The 14,070-nt window shown below is 47.6% G+C and overlaps 1 protein-coding gene across 1 annotated transcript in view; it reads left to right on the top strand.

Annotated features, from left to right (window-relative positions):
- LOC143997713 (cytochrome P450 2C3-like) overlaps positions 1 to 5,611 on the top strand; it is a 122,017-nt gene extending 116,406 nt beyond the window's left edge. The window contains exon 10 of the mRNA XM_077493494.1: positions 3,495 to 5,611. Within this exon, the coding sequence (XP_077349620.1) occupies positions 3,495 to 3,691 (197 nt within the window). The 3' untranslated portion in view covers positions 3,692 to 5,611. The remainder of the gene's footprint in view (positions 1 to 3,494) is intronic.
- Positions 5,612 to 14,070: the final 8,459 nt, after the last annotated feature.

The raw sequence follows: 14,070 nt of genomic DNA, 5'->3' as shown, positions 1-14,070 counted from the left end.
CACCAGGAAATCCCTTTGTTGCCTGCAATATTTTTTTCTACATTATCCCAGAGAAGAGATCAATCGTGTTTTTTTTTTAGGGAAAAAGGAGACAATCTTAAAAATCTTATATCAGGGCTTAACACATTTGCTTTGAATCTAGGAACCAGCTAAAAAAGTTTGTTTTTACTAACAAAGCTTTCAACGCCAGAGAGAGTGGGATGGGTGCTGGAGAGCACGGGAGGACGGAGAGAACTGGGGGGCGGTGGAGAGCACAGGATGGGGGCTGGAGAGCACGGGATGGGGGCTGGAGAGCACGGGATGGGGGCTGGAGAGCATGGGATGGGGGCCGGAGAGAACTGGGGGGGGCGGAGAGCACGGGATGGGGGCCGGAGAAAACTGGGGGGGCGGAGAGCACGGGATGGGGGCTGGAGAGCACGGGAGGACGGAGAGCACGGGATGGAGAGCATTGGGGGGTGGGCGGAGAGCATGGGGGGCAGAGAACACTAGTTGGGTGTAGAGCACGGCGGGGGAGGGGCGGGGCAGCAGAAAGAAGCTGGATAGGAGCTGCGTGGGCTGTTGCATATATAGGAATCAATCTCTCCATTTAACTTCTGCAGTCTCTGAAAGCCTTATTCTCCTCCTCTCCCTTTGACAGGCATTCAGGAGGAAAATGGAGACATTGATTCCTCTATATGCAGCCGCCCCCGCCGCTCCTCCTAAACTTTTTTTCTAATAGTAAGTGAATGCCACCATTGGCAGCCTGGCACTCACTTTCACTCTGGTCCAGCTCATGGTGTCTGCGGCAGGCAGCAGCAGTAGCACCTATCCCGACATCAGGCGATGGGGCCTCCTCCAGCCCCTCCCCCTTCATGGTCACGGGTCTGCTGACCTGTAGTTTCGCCCCCCCCCCTCCAACGGCTGAACTGAATGGGTGGCCGGCCAGCGTCGGAGAGGCATGGTGATTGACGCGGGCTCAATGAGCAGATCAACTGGCACGCCTGCTTTGGGCCCCGGCTGGCTGGGCCCAACAGGCAAATACACGATGTGTGCCCTATGGCCATTCCGGGCCTGCTTGGTGCAAACAGTGAATGGGGTGACAAAATTTTGAAGAGCCTTGTTCTATATTGCAGTAAATATACTGCCATGAAGTGAGAGGATAGGGAACCCTATAATTCTACATCATTCTTGCAGGAAATTAAGTTTAAAATATTCTGGAAGTTACTTTAGGCTTACCCTGGTCATGTACATGTCCATGCTGATGGCCCCTTGCCATTGTTGAGTTAGATTGTAGGACCATTAGGTGGGATTGATGTGTAAAGAGAGCATGAGGGTGGAGGCAATGGGAGGCCTTCTGATTTCTCCATCAGGTTTTTATCTCTGGAATTGTCCTTTCAGTCCTTTAGCATTACTTTAAGTAAGTCTAGGTTTAACTAACTGCCCACAACCTAACCTCCTACATGACCATCACAATCTAACCTATTGCATGGATGTGAATATTCTGTTTGGAATTTAGGGGTACAAGTATCCTCTGCACCCTTTCAGAATTGTTATAACTGAAATCTCCAGCTCCTACCTTCTATAAATATCTTCTTTGAAGGATCTTATTTAGCTCTAAAATACAGGCTGACAATAGGGCCGGGAACCAAAATATATAAAACCAGCCGTATAGTGTCTTGAAAAAAAAAATGATTTCCATTTTTGATGGATATGGATGGTTAGTTCTGGAGATGGATGGATAGTTCTGGAGATGGATGGATAGTTCTGGAGATGGATGGATAGTTCTGGAGATGGATGGATAGTTCTCTTATCTGCTTTGCTGGGGGAAACTATCTATTTGATTCCTGAACCTGTGATCTATAGTGGTCTCCATAGAATCTAATTTCCCAGTCTGTGATCCATAGTGACCTACATAAAATCCAAGCCTTCAGTTTGTGATCCATAGTGGCCTTCTTATAATCCAACTCCCAGTCTGTGAACCATAGTGGCCTCCATAGAATCCAATCTCCAATTCTGTGATCAGTAGTGGCCTCCATAGCATCGAATCCCCCAGTCTATGATCTATAGTTGCCTCTGAAAAATACAACCCCCTAGTGCAGGGGTGTCCAAACTTTTTTTCAAAGAGGGCCAGATTTGATGAAGTGAACATGCATGAGGGGCGATCATTTTGCCCGACATTCTTTGAACCATTGAAAATTCGGTCTAAGTGTGTCCATCCGAGCTCTAATATACGGCCCAACAAGAATTCTCCCGCCTTTGTCGTGCTCATTCCCAACACACTGACGAATGCTCTGCATTTTAGGGGGTACTGTTAATTCTTAATGGTACCCCACACATTGGAAAATGTAGGGGGCTTTTGGTGCAGTGCAATTTAAAAAAAAAAAATAAAAGCTCGGGAACTTCTTTCCCTGCAATTTTGTGAGTAGGGAAGTCCATTGAAATTAATGGGCTGCCCTACACACAGTACACAGCCACACAGATGTTGCATTTATGGGCTTAAACAGGTGGGGAGGAGGCAACATAATGCCTCTTTACCGCCATTCAAATGCCTCTGAAAAGAGATCTGTGCATGGATTGCTTTTCAGAGGAGCAGCAGTCCTGGCTAATATCACACACAAGCCCTACAAAAGCAGTTTTGATGGTATAAGAATGGGGGGGGGGGGTCTGGATTAAAAGTAACATACACACAGACACATGCACACACATGCAGACACAAATACAGACAAATGAACGCAACACACACATACAGACACATGCATGCACATACATACATGCATACACATACACACAGACATACATGCAGACACATGCATACACATACACATACACATAGTTACAGACACGTACACATACATACAGACACATGCATACACATACACATACTTGCAGACACATACAGACACATGCACACACACACATACAGACACATGTGCACACACACATACATACAGACATACATACAGACAGCCACATGTGCACACACACATACATAAATGCACACACATACAGACACATGTGCACACACATAGAGACACATGTGCACACACACATACAAACACATATGTACACACACACATACAAACACATATGTACACACACACACACACACATACAGACATGCATGCACACACATACAGACACGTGCATACACATACATACACACACACACAAATAAAGCCCTTTTTAACACTAATTTAGCTTGTAGTACAGTACCTTTGCAGCTTCCTCATTCAGCCGGGTACTGCACTGTAGGGGGAAGCAGAGAGCACAGCGCACTCCTCTGCACTTTACTTTCACTTTTGAAGCTCACGGAGCTTCTCACAGTGTCGGGGATTGGCTCATCTGACAGCCTTGATCCCGCGGCACACTAAATTGAGAAAGACCAGGCGGGCCGTTCAAAACCGGCCCGGGCTGGACTTTGGACATGCCTGCTCTAGTGCATTTAACATAGCAGTTTGCTTGGACGGATTGATAGTTCTGTCTCATGTGCAAATTTTTCCTCATCTTTTCTACAGGAAAGCGAGTTTGTGCCGGAGAGAATTTGGCCCGAATGGAGCTCTTCATTCTCCTCTCTGCTCTGCTTCAGAAATTCACCTTCAAGCTGCCCCCAGGAGCTGAGCGTCGGGACTCCAAATGGCTGAATTCCAATAAACGTGACATTATCGCTAATGCCCAGCTGTGTTTTGTGCCCCGAGCATTACCCACCAAGTAACCTGTATCATCAGGAGTTTCTGTAGGGGAACTCCTTAAAATCCAAACTGTGAATGGTGTGATATATCTGTCAAGCTTATGAATAATTCAGGCAAATATGGAGAAAAAGAGAGAAGGAAAGTATAGGTTGTATACATGTAATACAAAGTTTCGTTTTACTAGCCTTTATCAACTAAGGTTTGTCCAGGGGTCATGGCGGGGCCTTGAGTAGAGAGCATTGGCAATTTGATCTTTCTGTTGATTGGCAACTGCATTGTTGTGGCATCATTGTCCTTTGGCAGATCTAATGGCATGGCTCCAGTGGAACCTCTCCTCTCATCTTTCTGGTACCACTTGTAACCACTGGTACCTGCTGATACCAATGAACACTGGTTACCACTGATACCAATGAACATTGGTTACCACTGATACCAATGAACACTGGTTACCACGGATACCAATGAACACTGGTTACCACGGATACCGATGGACACTGGTTACCACTGATACCAATGAACATTGGTTTCCACTGATACCAATGAACACTGGTTACCACTGATACCAATGAACATTGGTTACCACTGATACCAATGAACACTGGTTACCACTGATACCAATGAACACTGGTTACCACTAATACCGATGGACACTGGTTACCACTAATACCAATGAACACGGCTTACCACTGATACCAATGAACACGGCTTACCACTGATACCAATGAACACTGGTTACCACTGATACCAATGAACACTGGTTACCACTGATACCGATGGACACTGGTTACCACTGATACCGATGAACACGGCTTACCACTGATACCAATGAAATTTTTAGCTGTCTTTAGAGGAAATTATTCTCACTGATCACCAATGTAAGGGGGCCTTCCCACTGACCGGTAATGTAAGAGGATAATTCTTGTTCCCTCGGCGTGTGTTCCGGATATCGCGGCTCTGGCACTGTGAGTGGCCGGAGAGGGAGATTTCTTTCCGGCAGGGTCCGGCGTCTGCCGGGCTTACAGCCGAGAAACCCCTGTGCGCATGCGCTGCTGCAATCAGCGGCTCATTGCCAGGGGAATATCTCCTACACCATACAGGTTTAGGAGATATTTTTTTTTACCTACAGGTAAGCCTTATAGGCTTACCTGTAAGTAAAAGTGAAAAAAAAAAGAGTATACAACTGCTTTAAGGGGGACCCTTCTGCAAAAACCACCAATGTATAGGGCATGCCTCTCCACTGACAACCAATATAAGGGGGCCCGTCTACAATGATCACCCAATGTATAGGTCAAACTTCACCACTGACCACTAATGTGAGGGGGTCCTTCTCCAAAGACCACCAATGTATAGAGGACACGTCTCCAAAGACCACCAATGTATAGCGGACACTTCTTCAAAGACCACTAATGTAAGTGGGCCTTTCTAAAATGACCACCAAGTGTATTGGTGCAGTCCAACGGGAAATACGCTTAAAAGAGCTAAAATTAATCCTGGGTGGCTAAACTCTGACGTAAAAATGGATATAAAATCAAAAGAAAAGGCCTTTAAAAAATACAAGGCTGACCCCTCAGCCTTGTATTTTTTAAAGGCCTTTTCTTTTGATTTTATATTGTCAGCATTCCAACAATACAAAGAATGCAATAAGAAATGTAAGAGCACAATCAGGTCAGCTACCACAAAAGGCACATGGCCAAGGAGAGTAAATAAAAAAACATAAAATTCTTTAAACATTTAAACAGTAAGAAAGTGAGGCCAGAAGTCAAAATCAATACCCCGATGAAGTCACTTGACGTGACGACACGCGTCGGGATTGGAGCACTGGGTACTATTCACTTTTGACAGAAGGATATGAGCTTGGCGTTCGTGGTTTGCTGTAAGCTGTTTTATTCCAAAAAGTGAGTCTGTTTATTGCTATTATCTTAATAAACTGCTTTTAAATACAGGATCATGCTATGGGCATCTCTCTTTCCCACCCTTAAAATATCTACATGCCAGGTTGACATCAGAAGGGCTCTGGATTAAAGGCAACACCAGGACTACACTGAGAGGCTTACAAACTCGGCATTCGCGGATTGATGTCTATGCTTCTTATTTAAAAAGTGCATCACTTTTTGGGTCTGCTTTTCACCCATTACCCCTTCTTGTTTATCTTCCGGAAATTATGCCATGAGTTTTTTATGTTTCCGTTATGCCTTAACCTGCCACTGAGACCATTCACGAGGGATCAAGACTACCCTAACCAGGAGGGAATCATTGAAAATTACACCTGTAAGGTGAGCGGCTTGCAGATACACAGGTGTCATCACTGAAGATTCTGTGTGTTTTTTTTTCCAGCACTCATTTGCTATTGGTGGTGGGACTTATATATTTTTATATCAGATACGGACTTTTATTGGATTGGTCACTTATTACTTTGCATTCTGACACAGACTTGTTGGATCATTTAGTTTGCTTTGTCACATTTTCTTCACAAGTTTTTTATCACGTTATTTATGCAGTTATATGTTGGATATAGATGCTGAATATTTATCTTTTATACACATGTATTGGGTTTGTTTTCACAGTTCACATGTATTATTAATTTATTTTCACTGTACACTCCCCACCTTTTTTCGCACAGCGCAGACGCCATCATTTATTCAGTTATTTGAGTTACCGTTGCCTTTCTATCATCTGGAACCCGTGTCTGCCCATTCTCCTCTGACATCCACATCTTTTTTGGACCCTCCTCTGTAAACCACAGGTGCCAAACTGGCAGCCCTCCAGCTGTCGCGGAACTACAATTCCCATAAGACACTGCGAGGCTAATGCCCCGTACACACAGTCCGACATTCCAAAGACAAAATCCGTTGGATTTTTTCCGACGGATTTTGGCCCAAACTTGTGTTGCATACACAGGGTCGCGCAAAGTTGTCGGAAAATCCGATTGTTCAGAACGAGGTGACGTCAAACTCGTACGACGGGACTATAAACGGGGCCAGTAGCCAATAGCTTTTCGTCTCTTCGTTTATTCTGAGCATGCGTGGCACTTTGTCCGTCGGAATTGTCTACACACAAACGGAATTTATGCGATCGGATTTTGTTGTTGGAAAATTTTAGATCCTGCTCTCAAACTTTGCGCGTCGGAAAATCCAACGGAAGAAGTCCAACGGAGCCCACACACGGTCGGATTTTCCGACAACATGATGCGATCGCACATTTTCCTTCGGAAAATCCGACTGTGTGTACAGGGCATTACAGTTACAAGCATGACTCTTACAGGCAGAGGCATGATGGGACTTGTAGCTCCACAACAGCTGGAGGGCCGCCACCCCTGCTGCAAACCCGAGAGATGGTTGTGCGTGAAAATCCCAGTAGATCATCGGTTTTTGTAATACTCAGACTGGCCCGTCTGGCACCAACAACCATGCCACGTTCAAACTCACTTAAATCCCCTTTCTTCCCCATTCTGATGCTCGGTTTGAACTTCAGCAAGTCGTCTTAACCACGTCTCAATGCCTAAATGCTTTGAGTTGCTGCCATGTGATTGGCTGATTAGCAATTTGTGTTACGAAGCAATTGAACCTAATAAAGTGGACAGTGAGTGTATAATCCTGCAATATATATATATATATATATCTATATATATATATCTATATATATATATATATATATATTGTACAGGACGCCGTGGCTGGGTCCTGGAAGGACGCTATATTTCCCCTCTATTTGGTTTGTGGTCTCTTTAAGGGAATAAAATTGATTAACCCACCTGTTAGAGGAAGTGTCTTTAAAAACAAGACAGGAAGTGGTAGATGGGTGTGGAGGAGTGGAGAAGACTTGGGTTGTTGCAGCAACTGAAGTGGACAGCAGTGTCCTGTTTGGAAGGCTCCTGGCAGGGGAAGCTACCTGCCATCAAGATCAAGCACTGTTTTGATAGAGACAGCTATTCTGGACTTTGCAAGTCGGTGAGACTACAAACCTTTTCCTTTTGTTTTTGGCTGCTGTAAAGCTGTTTAAGTTTAATAAACCCTTTGTTGTGTGAAAAGGCTATGTCCTGCGATCTACCTGGTCCCCCGAACATTACAAGTGGTGCTCGAATGCGGGCAGGACAAAGTAACAACAGGCGTTTTTCTTGCTATTTTTTTTTTTTTTTGCATTGGATTTGAACTGACATTTAAAGGGACAGTACAGTGAATTTATGTCCTGGGTTAAAGCTGCACAACTGTTGAAAGCTGAAACAATGGAGGAGCTAATTAAACAGCTGTCCTTAGCTAATATACAAGCGCAGACTCGCCATGAGGAAGCTAATCAGCGCTTAGCAATCCAGCTGGAGGTACAAAAAATGCACCACAACGAGTTGGTGGCCCAGTTAGCAGCCCAGCTAGCGACCCAACAAGGGGTTATGCAGGCTCAGATGGCGGCCTTAAAAGAAGCAGTGCAGCAGCTTTCTCAGGGCCGTGAACAAGTGGCCGTTGCCCCTGGCAACCAGGTGACCATAAGGGCCAGCCATTTTTTGCAGAAGTTGTCCCTGAGTGATGACGTAGAGGCGTTTCTGGCAACATTTGAGAGGACGGCAGAGAGAGAAGGGTGGCCCCAGGACCAGTGGGCCGGCTTAATTGCGACTTTCCTCACCGGAGATCCTCAAAAAGCCTATTTTGACCTACCACCAGAAGATGCTAAAGATTATCAAAAACTAAAGGCAGAAATACTGGCTCGGTTGGGGGTGACTATGGCTGTTCGGGCCCAACGAGTGCACCAATGGAAGTATCGTTCAAACCGTCCACCGCGATCTCAAATGCATGACCTGGTGCAACTAGTAAAAAAAATGGCTGCAGCCCAAAGTGTTGTCTGGCCCCCAAATTGTGGAGCGGGTCGTGCTGGACCGATACTTAAGGTCACTGCCAGACGACCTTCAACGGTGTGTCAGCCATGGAGACCCCAAAACCGTGAACCGCCTTGTTGAGAACGATATGCAGTGGTGGAGGATCTGCTTGGCCCCACCAAGCGTCAAGGGCCCAGTCTGCCACGGCCTTTCCGACCAACTGCCGCCCTTCGAAAGGATGTCCCCAGGAGCCCTGGAACCAACACCCCGGAAGGCCAAGAGTCACACCCGTTACCCCCTCAGCGACCTGTTCCTGATAGGAGGGGATGTACAATGTTGGCGATGTCATGCCTGGGGCCATACCCGGGCCCACTGCCCATTGCAGGAAGAACCCATGGAATGCGGGGTTCTTTGGAGGGGGTCTTTTTATGCCCATAAAGCGTGTACAACACATCTTGACCTTGGAGAGGGGAAATTTGAGTGTGAAGTCCAAGTGAACCACCACCCTGCACAGGCTTTGCTGGACTCTGGAAGCATGGTAACCCTGGTTCACCCTAGAGTAATTGGGAAGATCGGTCCGGTAAGAAAAAATTTACGGGTTGTGTGCATTCATGGGGACACTAGAGAGTACCCTCTCATCTCGGTGTCCATCTCCACAGCATGCGGCACTGGTACTCAAGAGGTGGGGGTGGTAAAGAACTTGGTACATGACGTTATCATAGGACGAGACTCTCCGTTATTTGCAAAACTGTGGGGACAAGGAGAACTATCCGAAAGGTCCAGAGACTGGGAAGAAACTAGTCCCTCTGTTCCTGTTGTTGAGGGTAATAACCCTGAGATGCCGCATGTTCGTAATATGGACCCAGTTGATAAAAATGCTAAGGATTTGGTTAATGGTGATGAACGTAGTGCTGACACTGTTAAGGATGTCAAAATGTGGGGTTCACAGACCTAGCTGAATACTGAGGGGGGGGAACCTTCCCCGCTTCAGGTAATGCTGGGGGAAGAGGATGAGGAAGTAGCCTCTACCCCCTGCCTTGCCAGATTTGGGTGTTCCCCAGAGGGCATTTGGTACTGCCCAGATGCAGGACCCCACTTTGGCCAGAGCACGGGAACAGGTTGTAGTAATAAATGGGGAGCCCCAAGAGCCAGGTGCTAATGAGCGGTGGCCACATTTTTCAATATGTAATGAATTGCTTTATCGGGTTACTAAAGTGAGAGAAAATGTGGTAGAACAATTATTGGTACCCCAACAGTATAGACGAAAGGTCCTGGACCTGGCCCATGATGATGTTTTAGGGGGACACCTGGGAGTTGAAAAGACGGAGGCACGGATCGCCGACCGGTTTTACTGGCCAGGCTTGAAAGCAGAGGTAAGGAGATACTGTACCTCTTGCCCCACCTGTCAGTTGACCGCTCCGGCGACCCATTTCCGGAGCCCGTTGGTCCCTCTGCCCATAATTGAAGTCCCATTCGAGAGGATAGCCATGGATTTAGTGGGCCCCTTGGTAAAGTTGGCTCGAGGTCATTCTTACATACTGGTGATCCTCGACAATGCCACTCGATATCCTGAGGCGCTACCCCTGCGGAATACCTCCTCTAAGGCTATTGCACGGGAACTATTCCAGTTGTTTACACGGACAGGTTTTCCCAAGGAAGTACTCACAGACCAGGGCACCCCGTTTATGTCGAAGGTTATGGCTGATGTGTGCAAACTGTTCCGGATTAAACAGCTGCGCACATCGGTCTACCATCCCCAAACAGATGGATTGGTAGAATGTTTTAATAAGACCCTTAAGTCTATGCTCAAGAGAGTGGTATAAAGGGATGGGAAAGACTGGGACTGCCTGTTACCAGCTCTCCTATTTGCTATCCGAGAAGTGCCCCAGGCCTCCACTGGGTTTTCGCCCTTTGAATTGGTATATGGGCGGAGACCTCGTGGATTACTGGACTTTGTTAAAGAAGAATGGGAAAGTGAACCAATTCAGCATAAGAGTGTTCTTGAATATGGCCTCTCAAATGCAGGAGAGGATCCGAACTGTGATGCCACTAGTTAAGGAACATTTACAAAAGGCCCAGGAGGCTCAACGATGGGTCTATAATAGGGCAGCCAAAATTAGGAACTTCCAAGTGGGGGATCGAGTAGCAGTGTTGATTCCCACTGTGGAAAGTAAATTCTTGGCCAGATGGCAAGGCCCTTTCGAGGTTGTAGAAAAAGTGGGAGAGGTAAATTATAGAGTCCACCAGCCAGGCAAGAGGAAACCCTACCAGATATATCATGTAAACTTGTTAAAGCCCTGGACAGACAGGGAACCAGTGACCTCCCTGGCTAGTACAAAACTTGAGCCTCGGGTTGGGGTGGAGAGTGTCCAAATAGCAAATACCTTGTCTAAAACCCAAAGTCAGCAGGCAAAGGAGTTCTTGCAGAGAAATAAAGAAAAATTTTCAGACTTGCCAGGGCTCACTAGTGTCATAGAGCATGATATTATCACAGAACCAGGAGTCAAAGTTTTTGTCCGGCCCTACCGCATCCCAGAGGCTCAAAGGAAGGCCGTTTCAGAGGAAGTAAAAAAGATGTTAGACCTAGGGATTATTGAGGAAGGCTGCTAGAGAGAAAACTGCTTTTTCTACCCCAGAGGGGAGTTTTCAGTACAAAAGGATGCCTTTTGGATTGCAAACTGCTCCAGCCACGTTCCAGAGAGCAATGGATAGGATTTTACGACCTCACCGGAAGTAGGCCTCAGTATACTTGGACGATATAGTCATTTTTAGCAAAGACTGGGAATCACATTTGCCCAAAGTTCAGGCAGTGCTGGACTCTCTTTGGAGGGAGGGGTTTACAATAAACCCTGAAAAATGTGCTTTGGGAATGGAGGAGGTGAAATACCTGGGTTATATCGTGGGTAGAGGGGTAGTGAAACCGCAGGTCAACAAGATAGAGGCTATACAGAATTGGCCCCGTCCCCTCACAAAAAAGAAGGTACGTGCATTCCTGGGCATGGTGGGATACTACAGGAGGTTTGTACCCAACTTTGCCACGTTGGCGGCTCCGTTGACCGATCTGACTAAGGGTCGGAAATCGGTCATGGTGGAGTGGAATGCAGACACTGAGAAGGCTTTTTTGGAGCTCAAGTCTGCGCTGTGCCAACACCCTGTCCTGGTAGCACCTAATTTTTGAAAAGAGTTTGTTGTCCAGACTGATGCTTCCGATGTAGGATTGGGAGCGGTGTTGTCACAGGTTATTCATGGCCAGGAACACCCGATAGTCTTCTTTAGCAGGAAGTTAACACCAGCGGAGAAAAACTATGCCATAGTTGAACGAGAGTGTCTGGCCATTAAGTGGGCTCTGGAATCCCTCAGATATTACCTTTTGGGGAGGAAGTTTAGGTTGATTTGACCATGCCCCTTTAACATGGCTGAGACAGGGAAAAGGGACTAATGCCAGGGTTACCCGGTGGTTCCTGGCACTCCAGGAATTTAAATTTGTAGTGGAGCATTGGCCCGGGAGACTGCATCAAAATGCAGATGCCCTCTCCCGAGTCCATTGTTTGAGCTCCACGGTTGCCTCCACCTCCTTGGCGTTGGGGCACAGGAGGGGATATGTACAGGATGCCGTGGCTGGGTCCTGGAAGGACGCTATATTTCCCCTCTATTTCGTTTGTGGTCTCTTTTAAGGGAATAAAATTGATTAACCCACCTGTTAAGGAAGTGTCTTTAAAAACAAGACAGGAAGTGGTAGATGGGTGTGGAGGAGTGGAAAAGACATGATGGAGGGTGGAGGGTGTTTGTTTTGGGTTGCAGCAACTGAAGTGGACAGCAGTGTCCTGTTTGGAAGGCTCCTGGCAGGGGAAGCTACCTGCCATCAAGATCAAGCTCTGTTTTGATGGAGACAGCTATTCTGGACTTTGCAAGTCGGTGAGACTACAAACCTTTTCCTTTTGTTTTTGGCTGCTGTAAAGCTGTTTAAGTTTAACCTCCTCCCGCCCGCCCTATAGCCGAATGACGGCCTTAGAGCGGGCGGCTTCCTTCGCCTGGCCGTCCCTGGACGGCCTGGTGTTTACTTCCGCAATGCGCGCTGCCGGGGGCACGCATCGTGGAAGTATTGTATTTGCCGTGTCTCCCAGAGACAGGCAAATACAGATCGCCGTGAACGGCCAATCAAAGCGGCCGTTCACAGTGCGATCGCAGCTGCCAATGGGAGATGATCTCATATGTAAACATATGAGATCATCTCCCATTGCCGTGTCTCTCCCTCCTCACACAGAGACAGCGTGTGAGGAGGGAGAGCGATCTATGTGTCAGCCCCAGTGCCAGTGCCATCTGTCAGCCCAGTGCCATCTGCCAGTAGTGCCAGCCCCAGTGCCGTCAGCCCCAGTGCCGCCACCTGCCAGCGCCACCTGCCAGTGCCGCCCGTCAGCCCCAGTGCCGTCAGCCCCAGTGCCAGTGCCATCCGCCAGCCCCAGTGCCGTCAGCCCCAGTGCCGCCAGTGCCAGTGCCACCTGCCAGTGCCACCTGCCAGTGCCATCCGTCAGCCCCAGTGCCAGTGCCACCTGCCACCACCAGTGCCGCCAGTGCCAGTGCCACTTGCTAGTGCCAGCTGCCAGTGCCGCCTGCCAGCCCCAGTGCCGCCAGTGCCATGTGCCACGTGCCAGTGCCACCTGCCAGTGCCAGTGCCACCTGCCAGTGCCACCTGCCAGTGCCAGTACCATCCGTCAGCCCCAGTGCCACCAGCCCCAGTGCCACCTGCCAGCGCCATCTGCCAGCCGCAGTGCCATCTGCCAGCCCCATTTGCCAGAGCAAATAGCCAGCACCATCTGCCAGTGCCAGCCCCAGTGCCAGCCCCAGCCCCATCTGCAAGCGACATCTGCCAGCCCCATCTGCCTCCAGTGCCATCTGCCTCCAGTGCCATCTGCCTCCAGTGCCATCTGCCTCCAGTGCCACGTGTCGTCAGTGCCACGTGGGGTCACTTTGTGGGCATTTCCATTGTCCTGGTGCTCCAGGGCCTTCAAAACTGTAATAGGTGGTTGAGAAATAAGATGTGTAATTTATGCTCCTAGAACGCCTGATGGTGCTATTTCAATATTGGGCCTCTGTATGTGGTCAGGCTGTGTAAAAGTCTCACACATTTGGTATTGTTATACTCAGGAGGAGTAGTAGAACGTATTTTGGGGTGTCATTTTTGCTATGTACATGCTATGTGTTGGAAATATCTTATAAATGGACAACTTTGCGTAAAAAAAAAAAAAAGCGTTTTCATTTTTTTCCACATTTTCCAAAAACTTCTGGAAAAAAAATGAACAATTCAAACGACTCATTATGCCTCATAGATTATACGTTGGGGTGTTAGCTTTCCAAAATGGGGTCACTTTGTGGGAATTTCCATTGTCCTGGTGCTCCAGGGCCTTCAAAAATGTAATAGGTGGTTGAGAAATGAAATGTGTAATTTATGCTCCTAGAACGCCTGATGGTGCTATTTCAATATTGGGCCTCTGTATGTGGCCAGGCTGTGTAAAAGTCTCACACATTTGGTATTGTAATACTCAGAAGGAGTAGCAGAATGTATTTTGGGGTGTCATTGGTGGTATACACATGCCATGT

This window comes from Lithobates pipiens, unplaced genomic scaffold (assembly GCF_037356315.1).
Source record: "Lithobates pipiens isolate NorthernLeopardFrog02 unplaced genomic scaffold, aLitPip1_a1.2 Scaffold_19, whole genome shotgun sequence".
Taxonomy (NCBI): domain Eukaryota; kingdom Metazoa; phylum Chordata; class Amphibia; order Anura; family Ranidae; genus Lithobates; species Lithobates pipiens.
This window is presented reverse-complemented; position numbering and strand designations above follow the sequence as displayed.